The sequence below is a fragment of the Ascaphus truei genome, chromosome 2, assembly GCF_040206685.1.
Source record: "Ascaphus truei isolate aAscTru1 chromosome 2, aAscTru1.hap1, whole genome shotgun sequence".
In the NCBI taxonomy this organism is placed as follows: domain Eukaryota; kingdom Metazoa; phylum Chordata; class Amphibia; order Anura; family Ascaphidae; genus Ascaphus; species Ascaphus truei.
In genome coordinates, this window is record NC_134484.1 from 483747448 (window position 1) to 483765272 (window position 17825).

At 44.2% G+C, this 17825-nt stretch overlaps 1 protein-coding gene across 1 annotated transcript in view; it reads right to left on the bottom strand.

The window, feature by feature from the left end:
• Nucleotides 1-4196: 4196 nt before the first annotated feature.
• The window catches only part of LOC142488314 (uncharacterized), a 57718-nt gene continuing 44089 nt past the window's right edge, over nt 4197-17825 (bottom strand). Inside the window, exons 6-9 of the mRNA XM_075588681.1 lie at nt 14867-16466; nt 10174-10400; nt 6509-6628; nt 4197-5474 (exon numbers count right to left, since the gene is read on the bottom strand). Coding sequence (XP_075444796.1) covers nt 4297-5474; nt 6509-6628; nt 10174-10400; nt 14867-16466 — 3125 coding nt within the window. The 3' untranslated portion in view covers nt 4197-4296. The remainder of the gene's footprint in view (nt 5475-6508; nt 6629-10173; nt 10401-14866; nt 16467-17825) is intronic.

Consider the following 17825-nt stretch of genomic DNA (forward strand, 5'->3'; position numbering starts at 1 on the left):
ACACACACACACATTGCGCGCGTGCCACACACACTGCGCGCACACACTGCGCACGCGCACAGACACTGCGCGCACGCACACAGACACACCGCGCACGCACACCGCACACACACTCACAGCCCCCTCACCCCCCTACCTCCGTGTCAGCTGCTGGGGCTGCCTGCCAAGATCGGTGCAGGACTTGGGGGGGGGGATCGGATCGGCGCAGGACTTGGGGGGGGTCGGATCTGCGCAGGACTCGGGGGGTGGTCGGATCGGCGCAGGACTGGGGGGGTGGTCGGTCCGGCGCAGGAGTGGGTGGAAGGGAGGCGGGCCCCATCAGTGCGGCTGCTGGGAGAAGTGTTCGGGGGATGTGCTACTGGCGCCCCCCCTCCCTCCTCCCTCCACGCGATCCGACATTGGACCGCATGTACAAAATAGTAGTGTCAGATATAGTCCGACATTCGACCGGAAAGGGTTAAAGTTAAAGCCTATGCTAATTTATCGTTGGCAAAACCCTAGCGCTTTAAAGAACTATGTTAAAAGTAGACTTCCAGTGCATTGGAGGTCTACTAGAAAAGCATGGGTGACTGCAGCCCTTTTCAAAGACTGGTTTGCCACCTGCTTTGTACCCGAGGGACAACAATATCCCTTTCAGAATTTTGCTCCTTGTAGACAATGCTCCTGGCCACCCTCGATCATTAAATGAGCTGAACCCTAACATTCGAGTGGAATTCCTACCACCTCAATACAGCAGCCCATGGACCAATGTGTCACAGCCACCTTCAAGTTGAACTACTTAAAAAGAACATTCAGTAAGTGTATTGCAGCAATAGACAGTGAAAAGGGAACAGGGCAAGAAGTCCTAAAGAAATTCAGGAAAAGCTACAATATCTTGGATTGCTTCAAAACTGTAAGAGATGCTTGGAAAGACATAAAGGAAACAACAATGAAAGGGACCTGGAAAAACTTATGCCCACACTTAGTTGACGATGTTGAAGGCTTTGAAGTTTCTGATGATACTGTTACAGAAAATATTGTAGAGATGGCAAGGCAGTTAGAGCTGGAAGTGGAGGCAGAAGATGTTGCTGATCTTCTGGCGTCCCATTCTGAGCCCCTCAGCAATGAAGATCTTCTGGAACTTGAAGAGGAGAGAGAAGAAGATGATGTGCAGGATGAGGTTGAGACCATCGAACAGCCTGAAGGCCTATCTTCAAAAATTCTCTTTGAAGCTTTCCGTCATCTTGATAGCGTCATGGCTCTTTTTGAAAAGCATGACAGGGACTTTGAAAGAAGTTCCAAAGTCAATGCAATCATTTCGGGGGGCTATGCCTGTTACAAAAATCTACAGAGAAAAGAAAAGAGCTACACTTCAACCCTCCTTAGACACCTACTTTCCTAAAAGGTCAGCAGCAGCCAGTCAATCTCCCAGACCATCAACATCCACTGAAAGTCCACCTCGAGCATCGACATCAGCCCCAAGCCCTACTCCTATTATTATTTCTACTTTAAGAAGTCCATCGACATCGCCCGCAATAATGCGTTTAGCCCTTGCTTAATCTACATAACAGTCCCACACAGCAGGAATTAGAGAGAATGTGTTGCTGCCAAGGATCATATGGTTTGATTTTCTGTTTGCTGTTCACTGGATTGGAACTCTTGCTGGTTCTGGACTCCAGTTTCTTTGAGCTGTTGCTCTGTTTTGCTGTGCATCACATTATCTTTGATTGTGGGATTTGGCTGATTATTGGTTGGGGAAAGAGGGATAAGGGAAGTACCTTATGGTCCTTCTGGACCAGAGGGAATGGGCCTGAAGAAGGGGTATCCAGCCTGAAACGTTGCCCCCCTAATTTACCCTCCCCCCATTGTTTTTCCCCCACACCCTGTCTATTGTCTCTCTTGCTCCCTTACCCTGTGTTCTTTCCCCATACCACGTATATCCTAGAGTTCTATTATCCGTTTGTGTGACATCTCTCCAAGCTATTGTTATCTTGTGTATGCATTAAATTATTCTCATTTTTGGCTAATTTCCTGGTTGACAATTTTTCGGTAGTCAGTGAATGCTGGAACATTGGTTGATATTTGGTTACTGCTATAGGGGGAATTAGGGTTTTTCTTGTTCCTGCTGCACCTGGCATTTAGTCATTTGTTATTCCAATTTTGAGTGCTGTTTATCGCTTTGTGTTTTGTGCTACAGTAAAAATACTGTACAGTAGAAGATATGCCCTCTCTTTCATCCTTCCTACACATTTTTTACCTAATTTTCTGTTCATCCATTTTGCATCTGCCAGCACTAGTAAGAAAAAAAAGATTTTCTTTTAATAAAGCCAACTGTATTTATTTTGGTTACAAATGCATTATTTACATCAGTTATGCACATATATGATGTTTGCAGTACAGTACATGCATTGTAAAGTGGAAAAAGGGTAGTGCTTCACTTTAAGTACATTTTCACTTTACATACATGCTCCGGTCCCATTGCGTATGTTAAAGCGGGGTATGCCAGTATTTAGTTACAGTATAAAAGGAGACACAATTAAACATTTTAAAACAATCAACTTTTTTTTTATTGGTGGAGTAAGTAAAAAAAACATTTATGGTGTACAGCAAGTAAAAACATATATTTATGAATACAATTTAAAACAAGCAGCACTTTTTTATTGGTGGAGTAAGTAAAAAAAACATTTATGGTGTACTGTAAGTAAAAAGGTGCATCAACTGCGCATATTCTTGCCTGCGATATCAACTGGGTGAAGACGCCAGCGGAGTAAGTACGGTAACCGTGTCTCGTTTTTTCCCACTGTTTACTGTGTATCTCTCTAACTAATTCTCCTTTTTTTCCCCCTCCAATGACAGATTGCCAGACTTCAATTCTATCGAAATGGTCCGGCATCAGCTGAAGGATAATATCCGAAAAGTGGTCAAACCCTCAAAAAAGGATGAGTTGGCGCAAGGCATACTGAGTTTTTGGAACAATGTACTCACCGTGGAACGATGTAATAAATATATCGACCATATTGCAATTGTGTTGCCCATTGTGATAGAGCGTAATGGGCATGCATCAGGAAGGTAGTACAGTACTGTACTGTAGTATGGTAAGTACAGGCACACCAAGTACAGTATGATACAGGTAAGAATGGCACAGATTGTTTTACAGTATACAGCATGCACTTTACTGCACTAATTTTTTATTTTCAGAGAGCTGCACTACCAATTGTAAGGAATCGGGAGCCACGTCCCTTGCGGCGTGACCCCTCCTTACCCACTACCAGTACTGCAGCGGCTGCTGCCCTTGCCCCCCGTCGCTACCCAAGCCACCGCCCAGTGCATACTGTATAGATACAAATCCATTTAATTCTTAATACAATGTAAAAAAGCAAATATATTTCAATTTTAAGAATAACAAAGGTTTCAATGAAAATGTTACACTAACTACACCCACACTAAAGACACCTTTCTTCACCATTTTATTTTTATTTATTTATAAAATGTTTTACCAGGAAATAATACAGTGAGAGTTACCTCTCGTTTTCATGTATTTCCTGGGCACAGAGTTAAGATGACAAATAATACATGGTTACAAATACAGTTACATAAGTGAACAAGGTATACGTTATATACAAGACATTGCATGCACAGTTAAAGATAATATATATTATACGCGTATGTAACAGTTACAGACCGGATTAAAATGTGAGAGCCTTAGTTTTGAAAGAACTTAAACTGGTGGTGGATGAGAGAGTCTCCGTTAGGTCGTTCCAGTTTTGGGGTACATGGTAAGAGAATGTATAATTACCCCCTCGACTCCCCTTCTCCTGTACACATTAATAGGGCATGGGGAGGCGTGGGTTAATGGGCACGGATGAGAGCCAGAGAAATACGGGGGGAGGAGAGAAATGGGTTGAGTCATGGTGGAAGGGAAGGGGTAAGAGGCATGGCAGAGGGGGAGTGGTAAATATGGAGGGGTGAGATTACCAGCAGGAGGATTCCTTATAGCTGCAGCATGTGAAAGTAAAGGAGCTCCCAGACTCGATCCCACTCCACTGTCTCTAACAGACCCACACTCAGTCCTCTCTCTGACACAGTCCCCACACCCACGCCTCTCTGCCAGACGCACCCCCACTCTGCAGCTGCTGATAGGAATGCCATGGTAAGAAGTAAGGCAAGTATTGCTTTACCCTCCATTTTTATTACTGCAGTATTACTATGCTACTGGTATATTGCCCAACCCTACTTTGAACAATCACATATTGTATCTCATGTATGAATCCTCATGTGTGTAATTAGGCTGATCCTCTGTGAAAAGCTTTCCCCACACTATGTACATGGAAATGGTTTCTCCCGTGTATGAATCCTGTGGTGGGTGAGGAGGTGGCTCATTTGAGAAAAGCTTTTCCCACACTCTGCACATGTTAATGGTGTCTCCCCTGTATGAGTTCTCTGGTGTATGAGGAGACTGCTCTTCGTACGGAATTGTTTCCCACACTCTGTACATGTGAATGGTTTCTCCCCTGTATGAATCCGCTCATGGTTGCGGAGGTCTGCCTTTGTAGAAAAGCTTTTACTACACTCTGTACATGTAAATAATTTCTCTCCAGTATGAGTCACCTGGTGTATGAGGAGACTGCTCTTAACTGTGAATTGTTTCCCACATTCTGTACATGTGAATGGTTTCTCCCCTGTATGAGTCATCTGGTGTCTGGGGAGGTGGCTCTTTTTACTAAATTGTTTCCCACACCCTGAACATAGGAATGGTTTCAACCCTGTATGAATCCGCTCATGTATGAGGAGATCTGTCTTCCAAGAAAAGCTTTTACTAAACTCTGTACATGTGAATGGTTTCTCCCCTGTATGAATCTGCTCATGGTTGAGGAGCTCCGCCTTTGTAGAAAAGCTTTTACTACACTCTGTACATGTGAATAGTTTCTCCCCAGTATGAGTAATCTGGTGTCTGAGGAGGTGGCTCTTAGTACTGAATTGTTTCCCACACTCTATACATGTTAATGGCTTTTCTCCTGTATGAATCATCTGGTGTATGAGGAGACTGCTCTTAACTGTGAATTGTTTCCCACACTCTGTACATATGAATGGTTTCTCCCCTGTATGAATTCGCTCATGGATGAGGAGCTGTGTCTTCCAAGAAAAGCTTTTACTACACTCTATACATGTGAATGGTTTTTCTCCTGTATGAGTCATCTGGTGTATGAGGAGACGGCTCTTAATACTAAGTTGTTTCCCACACTCTGTACATGTGAATGGTTTTTCTCCTGTATGAGTCATCTGGTGTATGAGGAGACGGCTCTTAATACTAAGTTGTTTCCCACACTCTGTACATGTGAATGGTTTTTCAACTGTAAGAGTCATCTGGTGTTTGCAGAGGCTTACCTTATGTCTGAATTGTTTCCCACACTCTGTACATGGGAATGGTTTCTCCCCTGTATGAATCCGCTCACGGATGAGGAGTTGTTTCTTCACAGAAAAGCTTTTACTACACACTGTACATGTGAATGGTTTCTCCCCTGATAGACACATAGAGACGTACAGATAGAAGACAGCCCCCTAAGTATCAAGGAACAACCCGACGACCCTACTGTACAACGGCAAGGTGATTAACTAGCACTAGAAACAGGTTTGTAAACAGAACCACCTCTACGGAGAAGGCGGTGAAACTCATAAACGGACCCACCGACGGCAGAAACTTCTGGAGCAGACTCCCCCCCTCCCCCCCTCTTGTCCGATGTCCGGTTTGTCCTGTTTGTCTTTTATGTACTGTCTCTGTCTTAAAACAAAGTAGCCTTAATACGTGACAGATGTTATTAAAGAGAATAAGAAAATAAGATGTTGGGGGATGGGAATGCAATGGGCTGTGATATATTGTCAGACTGTGTATCCCCAATAAAGAAAATTGAAGTGGAAAAAAAAAAAAAAAAAGGCACGACAGACAGGAAGCCCGTAAAAGACATCACGTCAGCAGGAACACCCTGGGTCGACCCTCCCCCTCCCCCCCTGTCCGTCGTCTGGTTTGTCTTGTCTGTCCTGTAAGTGTTGTCCTTGTCCTGTACTGTGGCAGTTATTGTAGCCCGATAAATGATTAAAAAAATATTATTGGGGGGAAGTAACACAATGGGATGTGATACAATGTATGATGATGTGACCCCAATAAAGAAAAATTTGAAGTTGAAAAAAAAAAAAAGACACTATGGATAGGAAAATGGATTACGTATTAAAAAAGGCGTACGTCACAGCGGGGACAGCCTGTAAGCCAGCCATAGCAACTACAGTTGCGGCAAGGGCAATGCGTGTCTGGATTGCCAACATAGAGGAGGCACTAGCAAAGATGTAAAAAGAAGTTCTATCCAAAAGGCACTGTCTGAAGTAAAGTGGGCGACAGACTACATAGCGGAGGCTTCTTTGGATGCGGTCAGATTAGCATCTAGATCTATGGCCTTAGCAGTGTCAGCAAGAAGGGCGTTATGGCTAAGACAATGGATGGCAGACGCAGCATCAAAGAATAGCCTATGCGGATTACCTTTTGAAGGAGAATTCCTTTTTGGCAACAAGTTGGATGCTATAATAACGAAAGCATCAGGAGGTAAGAGCAGCTTTTTGCCACAGGAAAACAGGAACAGAAGATTCAGTTTCCAGCAATCTGATAGAAATCAGTACAAAGAGGCAAAAGCATATAAACCTGGCAGATCGTCTTCAAGGCAAAAAACATGGAGAGGCGGTCAGAACCGGCTTTTTCGAGGCGCCAGAAAGAAGAGGATCATTTGTCAAGAACAAATTCGCATGAAGGTCAAAGGGCCCAGCAGTTGCCAGTGGGAGGAAGACTGACGCAGTTTTCTGCAACATGGGCCCAAACATAACAGGACAAATGGGTATTGGAAACCATTCGTCAGGGATACAGCATAGAGTTCAAAGAAATGCCAAGAAGAAATATGTGCCTAACAACAAGGGTACAGACCAAGGCAAAAAGAAGGCAAATGAATTCAGTTTAAAAAAAGTTACTATAAGCAGAAGTAATAACGAAGGTACCTCAGGAAGACAGAGGAGGTGGAATTTATTCCAGAATATTCCTAGTACAAAAGTCTTGAGGAGATACAGAGCAATCCTAGACATGAGAAAGGTAAATACATTCTTGAAAATAAGAAAATTCAAGATGGTGTCTTTGAACCAGGAGACTGGATGGTATCGATAGATTTAAGGGACACTTATCTACACGTGCCCATATCAAGGAGACACCAAAGTTTCCTAAGGCTCACAGTGAACAAACATCATTATCAGTACACAGCCCTGCCATTCGGTCTGGCGACCTCTCCAAGGACATTTACAAAAGTTCAAGCCCCACCAGTGGCAGAAATGTGAAAAAGAGGGGTAGAAATATACCCATACCTGGACGACATCTTGGTAAAATAAAAAAGTCAGAAGAAATTAGAACAAGACCAGAAGATGGTCATAACCTTCTTGGAACAACACGATTGGTTAATAAACAGAGACAAGAGTCACATAACACCCACTCAACTGCTAAAGTTTTTGGGAGTGGCATTCAACACGGCAAAAGGAGAGGTGACGTTGCCAGACACACGAAGGCAAGACATAGCATTGCAAGCGAGGAAGCTCAGGAAAGCAACCAGAACTTCAGCAGAAGAATGCATGACGCTTCTAGGGAAATTCGCTTCAACACTAAGCATCATAAAATGGGCCGTTACAATTTTTTTTTTACAACAATGGAACGGGAACCACAAGGATACAAGACAAAGAATCTTGTTACACCCACAGACAAAAAAAAGAATTAAAGTGGTGGGAAGATATCCAAAATCTGGGGAAAGGACGAACACTACCCCCAGTACAGTGGGAAAGAATCACAACAGATGCGAGCAACGCAGGTTGGGGTGCCCAAATGGGAGAAACGACAAAAGGAAGGAGCGGTGCACTGAGGTAAGTAGGTAAGACCAAACGCAGCTCTAACAAAAATGACTATTTATTGAAAAAAGGGACAAACATCACGAAGCTAGAAACCTCTGACGCGTTTCATCCCACAAGGGACTTTGTCAAAGAGTGAGAAACACTGGGAGAAACACTGGTGCAAGGAACCAATAGTGAGGGTAACTATGTGCCCACTGCCACGGTTCCAGGAAAAGAAAATTACGGTAAGTTGTTTTAAATGTTCTTTTTTCTGCAAGTAAAGTCTGTCTGGGTGCATGTTGTAATCCCAAGATACACAAAGTGTGAAGAGTGAATGCCATAATACCCAAAGATGAGACTGAAAATTACTGAACTCAAGCAGAAAACAAAATTATTTTGCTGAAGCGGAGGGATTGCACATAGCAAGAAAATGGTGTAAAGCAAATGCCTTTTCTGAAGCAAGGAAATGGGCAGCAACACAATCAAGCATTATGTGAAAGAAATGGTGCCAAATCGGTTGAAGTGAAGAGTACACCTAAAGGGGGGGAAAAAACCCTGGGAATTTAAAATGGCCGCCCAGCTGAAGTCAAATACACACTCTGCAAGAATGGTGAAGAAAATATGTTCCTGGTGTAAAGAGCCCAGCCACACGGAGCAGTGTCCCTTCAGGCCTTATTCAGACGATGAGGATTGCCCCTACGTGGCCCTTGGAAAAGGGCAGCAGCCAGAGCACTATTTTTTGAGACGAGCCAAGGAACTGCAGCAGCCAGCAATGCGCTGAGACCCAAGGAAGGTACAGAAGTTTTACTTAGCAACTGCACATCCAGTATCACTGAGGAGAAAGAATGCGTGCACAGTACTGCTGATGTTGTAAAACATACCAAAGGAAAGAAAAAGTCTACAGGGATGCCTGTGAGAGCTACGACCTCTACAAGCAAAATATGCCCACCGGTAGGACTATCACAAGCTGGGGTTCTAGGAAATACACTGGCAAAAGCTGCAATAGCGCCTCCTGAGGTCAGGAAGAAAAATACACCTGATGTCCTCCATTTTGGGGCAAACGAAAAGTATCTATCTGCAGAGCAGGAGGATTCAGGAGCCCTATTGGCTTATACGCGCTATGTGACTGTCCCAAAGGCTCATGGTATATGTAGTCCCTGCTTGAAGCCTCTTCCTATTAGCCGCCATTTGCACACTTGTCCTTCGAATGCGCAGCATCTCGAACATGTGCAATTGCCTCTAAGATGGCGGTGCCCTGCAAAGGTAGCCGCCATCGTAACCTTCCCGGCACCTCCTGAACCTGCTCCGTGCCTCCGTTCCCACCCACAGCCCTCCCCATTCTCCGTTGTCGGTCACAGCCGTAGTGACAGGTAAGGGAATGAAGGGGAACCTGGGAGGAACCAACGGGGTCAAGGGGAGCCCAGTGGGAGACCCTGCTATACAAATCTGCACACATCTCTTACACAAAGATACACCCTTTCTTCTGTTGCTCGACTGCTAAAACTCTGACACAGACCCTCATTCTCTCCCGTCTCAATTACTGTAACCTCCTGCTGTCTTGCCTTCCTGCCTCTCACCTGTCTCCCCTATAATGTATCCTAAATGCTACTGCCAGAATCACACTACTCACTCCTAAATCTGTCTCAGCATCTCCCCTGCTGAAATCCTTCTCCTAGCTTCATATCAAATCCTGTATCACACACAATTCTCCTCTTCACTGTTAAAGCTTTACACTCTTCTGCTTCTCCTTACATCTCAGCCCTAATTTCTTATTATACACCATCCCAACTCTTGCGTTCTGCCCAAGGATGTCTTCTCTCTACCCCTTTCGTATCTAAAGCCCTCTCCTGCCTTAAATCTTTCTCATCGACTGCCCCACACCTCTGGAAGGCCCTTCCCCGCAGTATCCGACTAGCACCCTCTCTATCCACCTTTAATACCCACCCGCTTAAGGAAGCATATGAGTAGCTCCATGGCTGATAATTTACAACTCATACATAAACCTTGGCCCCCTGCAGACACACTTACCAGAACGCCCTCCTACGGTCTCTGTACGTTCTTCCTACCAACCAATTAGATTGTAAGCTCTTTGGAGCAGGGACTCTTTTTCCTAAATGTTACTTGTGTCTAAAGCACTTCTTCTCATTATGTTTTATTTGTATTATTTGTTATTTAAACGATTGTCACGTGTATTAGTGCTGTGAAGCGCTATGTACACTAATGGCACTATGTAAATAAAGACATAGATACTTACCCTGTGTAAGCACTTGGGTGACAAGGTTTTTTTACCGAGAAACATTGTATACACTCTGCACATGAGAAAGGTTTCTCCCGTGTAAATGCTCTGGTGTCTGAGGACTGTCCTCCTATTACGGAATTGATTATGATGTAATCCCATTTTATGAATTGTCTGGTGTGTGTTGAGGTGCCTCTCAGGGCTGAAATGTTTCCCAAATTCTGTACAAATAAAAAGTTGCTCCCTTGTGTAAATCTGCTGGCGTAACAAGGAGTGTCCACTGTGTATAAAATGGTTTACCCCACTCTGAACAAGCAAATTATTTCCCCTGTGTGAATCATGTGGTGTGAGGTCATTCATCCAAGAAACGTTTTTCCTATACTCTGTCCATGTGAAAGGCCTCTCCCTGCATGAATTTGTTGGTTTCTGAAGAGGTGACCCTTAACACTGAATTGTTTCCCACACTGTATGTATGTATGTATGTATGTATGTCTTTATTTGTATAGCGCCATAAAATGTACATAGCGCTTCACAGTAGTAATACATGTCATATAAATAACAAATATAAATAACACATCATGGGAATAAGTGCTTCAGACATACTGTAAAAGTAACATTAAGGAAGGAGTCCCTGCTCCGAGGAGCTTACAATCTAATTGGTAGGTAGGAAGAACGTACAGAGACAGTAGGAGGGAATACTAGTAAGTGCGTCTGCAGGAGGCCAAGCTTTGTGTCATGTGTCCATGATTATCCAGTGCTACTCATATGCTTCTTTAAGCAGATGTGTCTTAAGGTGGGTCTTAAAGGTGGATAGCGAGGGGGCTAGTCGGGTATTGAGGGGAAGAGCATTCCAGAGGTGTGGGGCAGAAAGTGAGAAAGGTTTAAGGCGGGAGAGAGCTTTAGATACAAAGGGGGTAGAAAGAAGACATCCTTGAGAAGAACGCAAGAGTCGTGATGGTGCATAGCGAGAAATTAGGGCTGAGATGTAATGAGGGGCAGAAGAATGTAAAGCTTTAAAAGTGAGCAGTAGAATTGAGTGTGAGATACGCGATTTAATCGGAAGCCAGGAGAGGGATTTCAGCAGGGGAGACGCTGAGACAGATTTAGGAAAGAGTAGAGTGATTCTGGCAGCAGTGTTTAGGATAGATTGTAGGGGAGACAGGTGAGAGGTAGGAAGGCCGGACAGCAGGATGTTGCAGTAATCGAGACGTGAGAGAATGAGGGCCTGAGTCAGAGTTTTAGCAGTTGAGTAACAGAGGAAAGGGCGTATCTTTGTGATATTGCGGAGGAAAAAGCGACAAGTTTTAGAAACGTTTTGAATATGAGAGGAGAATGAGAGAGAGGAATCAAGTGTGACCCCTAGGCAGCGTGCTTGGGCTACTGGGTGAATGATCGTATTTCCAATAGCAATGTGGAAGGATGTAGTAGGGCCAGGTTTGGGAGGTAGTATAAGGAGCTCTGTTTTTGCCATGTTAAGTTTCAGTCGGCGGATGGCCATCCAGGATGATATTCCAGAGAGGCATTCAGAAACTTTGGTCTGTATAGCAGGTGTAAGGTCAGGGGTTGAAAGGTAAATTTGTGTGTCGTCAGCATAGAGGTGATATTTAAACCCAAAAGATGTGATTAGGTCACCTAGAGAGAGTGTGTAGAGAGAAAAGAGAAGGGGTCCCAGGACAGAGCCCTGGGGTACCCCCACAGAGAGATCAATAGAGGAGGAGGAGGTGTTAGCAAAAGAGACACTGAAGGTACGATGGGAGAGGTAAGAGGAGATCCAGGATAAAGCTTTGTTCCGAATACCAAGAGTATGGAGAATGTGAAGGAGAAGAGGGTGGTCCACGGTGTCGAATGCTGCAGAGAGGTCGAGTAATATGAGCAGAGTGTAATGACCTCTGTCTTTGGCAGCGTGGAGGTCGTCAGTTATTTTAGTGAGGGCTGTTTCAGTAGAGTGAGCAGTGCGGAAGCCAGATTGTAGAGGGTCTAGTACAGAATAGGTGTTGAGAAAGTGTAGCAATCGAGAGAATACAAGACGTTCAAGGAGTTTGGAGGCAAAAGGCAGGAGGGAGACAGGTCGATAGTTAGAAGGACAGGTAGGGTCAAGCTTGCTGTTTTTGAGTAATGGTATAACGGTTGCATGCTTGAAGGATGAAGGAAAGGTACCAGAGTAGAGGGAAGAGTTAAAGATCTGTGTGAGCATAGGGATTATAGAAGGAGCAAGAGGTTTTAGGAGATGGGAGGGAATGGGATCAAGAGGGCAAGTGGTAGAGGGAGAAGAGGAGATCAGCAGTGATACATCCTCCTCCGAGATAGCAGAAAAAGAGTCAAGAAAGACAGGAGGAGAGTTGGGAAGCATTGTGGGATGGGAGGAGGCAACAGATGGGATGTTCTGCCGTATGGACTCCACCTTATTCTTAAAAAAGTCAGCAAAGTCCTGAGGTGAGATGGAGGAAGAAGAGGAGGCAGCTGAGGGTGGTCTGAGTAGAGAGTCAAAGACAGAAAAGAGACGGCGTGGGTTAGACTTGTGTGTGTTGATTAGTGATGAAAAGTAGGTTTGTTTAGCCTGAAAGAGGGCAGAGTTGAAACAGGATAGCATAAATTTGTAGTGAATGAAGTCTGCGAGCGTATGAGATTTCCTCCAGAGGCGTTCAGAGGAACGAGTGGAGGAACGCAGCATGCGTGTGTGGGAGTTTAGCCAGGGTCTGGGGTTAGAAGGGCGAGGACGGCAGAGAGAAAGTGGGGCATGAAGATCAAGAGAGGAAGATAAGGCAGAGTTGTAGTTCCTGACCAGGTTGTCAGGGTCTGAAGCGGAACTGAGAGAAGAGAGGGAGGAGCGTAAAGTGGAATCAAGAGCTGGTAGGTTAATAGAGTGCAGGTTTCTGCAAAAACGAGGGCGAGATGGAGATGGAGATGGAGAGAAGCGAGAGAGAGAAAATGAGATGAGGTGATGGTCAGAGAGAGGAAAAGGGGAAATGGAGAAGTCGGAGAGAGAGAAGTTTTTAGTGAAAACCAGGTCTAAGTAGTGGCCATCCTTGTGGGTGCTGGCTGAACAAGCAAATGGTTTCTCCACTGTAAATACTTGGGTGTGACAGGAGGTCACAGTTTGTACTGAATTGTTTCCAACACCCTGAACTAGGGTTAGACAATAACAAAAATACTTCCCACCATAAGAGTATTAAGTAATTTATTGTGATAACAATATTCAGCAATATATTAACACCCAATAGAAAGCAAAAAAGCAAAAGTCCTCAAAATGTTCAAGGTCATTTATTGTGAAACATATTTCTTATACAAATCCATTTCATTCTTAATACAATGTAAAAAAGCAAATACTGTATATTTTAATTTTAAGAATAACAAAGGTTGCAATTAAAATGTTACACTAACTACACCCACACTAAAGCCCCCTTTCTTCACCATTTATTTTTATTTATTTATAAAATGTTTTACCAGGAAATAATACATAATACATGTATTTCCTGGGCACAGAGTTAAGATGACAAATAATACATGGTTACAAATACAGTTACATAAGTGAACAGGGTATACATTATATACAAGACATTGCATGCACAGTTAAAGATAATATATATTACAAGCGTATGTAACAGTTACAGACCAGATTAAAATGTGAGAGCCTTAGGCTAAAGGCCCCGCTCCCTCAGTCAGCGCGCCCGCACTGCAGACAGGCGGCGCGCTGACAGGCACAGACCGCGATATGCGGTCTGTAGGGAGCCGACGCGGGGCGGGAGTGGGAGGGGGGGGCGGGGTCTGATCGTGGTGCCGTCCACCCCCCCACCACTACCCCCACACAACACATACATACACACACACTTTGATAACACGCAGCTCCTTCCCTGCTCCCCGCCCAAGGTGCCTCCCATCTAGCTCCTTCCCTCCCCTCCTCCCCATTGGCTGACTCCCGTACCACGTGACGCGTCAGCGCTGAAAATCACTAGGATCTTACAGCATTGGCCGGCTGACGCGTCACAGTACGTAGTCAGCCCTGCCGGAAGGAGGCAGCGGGGGCAAGGATCATTAGGGTAAGGGTCTTGTGGCCCGCGGCCGTGCGCGCCGCCGTCCGCAGCGGATTCGCAGCCTTAGTTTTGAAAGAATTTAAACTGGTGGTGGGTGAGAGAGTCTCCGGTAGGTTGTTCCAGTTTTGGGGTGCATGGTAAGAAAATGTATAATTACTACCTCGACCCCACTTCTCCTGTACACATTAATAGGGCATGGGGAAGAGTGGGTTAATGGGCATGGGGAAGGAGGGGGTCAAAAGGCACGGGTGGGTGAGAGCCGAGAGAAATACGGGGGAGGAGAGAAAGGGGTTGAGTCATGGTGGAAGGGAAGGGGTAAGAGGCATGGCAGAGGGGAAGTGGTTAATATGGAGGGGTGAGATTACCAGCAGGAGGATTCCTTATAGCTGCAGCATGTGAAAGTCGAGGAGCTCCCAGACTCTCTCCCACTCCACTGTCTCTACCAGACCCGCACTCTGTCCTCTCTCTGACACAGTCCCCACCCCCCGCCTCTCTGCCAGACCCACCCCCACTCTGCAGCTGCTGATAGGAATGCCATGGTAAGAAGTAAGGCAAGTATTGCGTTACCCTCCATTTTTATTACTGTAGTATTACTATGCTACTGGTATATTGCCCAACCCTACTTTGAACAATCACATATTTTATCTCATGTATGAAGCCTCATGTCCTCATGTGTGTAATGAGGCTGATCCTCTGTGAAAAGCTTTCCCCACACTATGTGCATGGAAATGGTTTCTCCCGTGTGTGAATCCTGTGGTGGGTGAGGAGACTGTTCTTAGCACGGAATTGTTTCCCACACTCTGTACATGTGAATGGTTTCTCCCCTGTATGAATCCGCTCATGGTTGCGGAACTCCGCCTTTGTAGAAAAGCTTTTACTACACTCTGTACATGTGAATGGTTTCTCCCCTGTATGAGTAATCTGGTGTCTGAGGAGGTGGCTCTTAGTACGGAATTGTTTCCCACACTCAGTACATGTAAATGGTTTCTCCCCTGTATGAATCCGCTCATGTTTGAGGAGGTCTGCCTTCCGAGAAAAGCTTTTACTACACTCTGTACATGTGAATGGTTTCACCCCTGTATGAATCACCTGGTGTATGAGGAGGTGGCTCTTAGTACTGAATTGTTTCCCACACTCTGAACATGTGAATGATTTCTCCCCTGTATGAGTCATCTGGTGTCTGAGGAGGTGGCTCTTTTTACTAAATGGTATCCCACACTCTGTACATGTGAATGGTTTCTCCCCTGTATGAATCCGCTCGTGTCTGAGGAGCTGTGTCTTCCAAGAAAAGCTTTTACTACACTCTGTACATGTGAATGGTTTCTCCCCTGTATGAATCTGCTCATGTTGGAGGAGGTGCGCCTTTGTAGAAAAGCTTTTACTACACTCTGTACATGTGAATGGTTTCTCCCCAGTATGAGTAATCTGGTGTCTGAGGAGGTGGCTCTTAGTACTGAATTGTTTCCCACACTCTGTACATGTTAATGGCCTTTCTCCTGTATGAATCATCCAGTGTATGAGGAGACTGCCCTTAACTGCGAATTGTTTCCCACACTCTGTACATGTGAATGGTTTCTCCCCTGTATGAGTCATCTGGTGTCTGAAGAGACGGCTCTTTACTGTGAATTGTTTCCCACACTCTGTACATGTGAATGGTTTCTCCCCTGTATGAATCCGCTCATGGATGAGGAGCTCTGTCTTCCAAGAAAAGCTTTTACTACACTCTGTACATGTGAATGGTTTCTCTCCAGTATGAGTCATCTGGTGACTGAGGAGGTGGTGCTTTTTTCTGAATTGTTTCCCACACTCTGTACATGGGAATGGTTTCTCCCCTGTATGAAGCCGCTCATGATTGCGGAGGGTCCTCTTGGTACTTAACTGTTTCCCACACACTGTACAAATAAAAGGAGTCACTGATGTCTGAATCATCTGGTGTGGAAGAAGTTTCCTTTTCAGTGAGAAACCGCTCCCACCATCTATACATGTAAAGGTTTGCTCCCTAGTGGGGACACAAAGGTGTGTGAGCAGGTCCCTGTCCAGTGAGAAGCTTTTGCCACACTGACAACAGAGAAAAGGCTGAGCACCACGGCTTCTTCTTAAATCTCTCGCATACCTTTTGCTGGACCCATATTTAGAGTCTGTCTCCGCTGTGTGCTGTACAAGGTCTGTAAAGTCACCATCATGTGGCACTGGTTCCTTGTATGTGCCCAAAATGTGGAAGGAATCCTTGTTTTTTGGCACTTCTGGGCTGCGAGGAGTCAGACAGCTTCTGGATGTATCAGAGCTCAAGTTCTGTTCCTCATTCAGGCCGTTCTCTAACAGAAGTAAACAAAAAAGACAGAACAAATGTTTTCAATCTGTAAATCAAATTACTGAAAGCAAATTACAAATACAAAACACTGAAAAATTTATTTCACCAATACTTAATTAACAAAATATATTCTTCCCCCAGGGATTTAAAATTGTGACCCATGGACATCCAATGGCCCCTAATGACTTTGGTGGTGGTCCCGAAGGCCTGAAATGTATTTGTAGCAGCTCTCAGTGAAATCATTGATACATATAGAACTTGTATTTATTACTGTATTTATTATTTAAGGATACATGTACATCCTCCAAATAATTAACACTGAAAATGTCCATGAGAAGTAAAGTTAAGGAACTCCTGGTCTATCACATTAGTGCGTTAATAATATCAACTAAACCAGACAGCAACCTATAGTGTAAAGATACTGTAGATGCCCATGTATGTATGTCTTTATTTATATAAGGCCCACAGTGTACTCAGTGCTTTACAGCAGAAACAATACAGTACAGGGAATTATAATACAATAAGTGCAACAAACACAATCAGACAATAGGAACGGAAATCCCTGCCCTGGAGAGCTTACAATCTAAGGGATGCAGCGACTACACTGTCCATGTAATCTTCTGCCATAAGACCCACATAAACTAGATTGCTCCATTTTGTGTCATATTTTGTCAGTCACAAATACTATTCATATAATTTCCCAAGCACGCGGCCTTGGTGTAATATTTGACTCCTCTCTTTCCTTCTCCTCTCACATTCAAAATAAAGAAAAAAGGAGCACTGCAGAAATGAAGAACTGGAGGCAAAAGTAGAAAAAATAAAAGAGTTATTGCGACACAGCCCAAGTTACAAGAGAAACCTCCAACGCGTTTCTCGCATGGGCGCTTTATCACAGAGTGGTTTCCTGAGTCTAGAGAGTGTCACATTATAGGCACTCCCCTCCGGAAACACTGCCTACCTGTATCCCAGGTAAAAACGTCCCATGGGAAGAAAACAGTCCGGGGAAAATGTAACCATGGAAAAAGGCAGTATAATTGTGGGGGAGAAATCCAGCAAAAGGACACAATAAAGAATACAACAATAACAATAAACTTAAATAGACTCATAAGGACAATACAAATGAAATGAAAAAGAATCAAATTTGAAAGTGGATAAGATGTGGAGGGAATAAAATTATCTTAGATTAAATTAACTGTAACACCAAATAATATAATCACGTGATAATATACATATAATAAATGTCAACTCAACTACCAAGGTAAAGAACAATTTGTATCTTGATAAGGGGAATATACATAATGAATAAGATGTAAATAAATAAACCACACTGAGAAAATTGCATACAGCATACACAGGGAAAAGT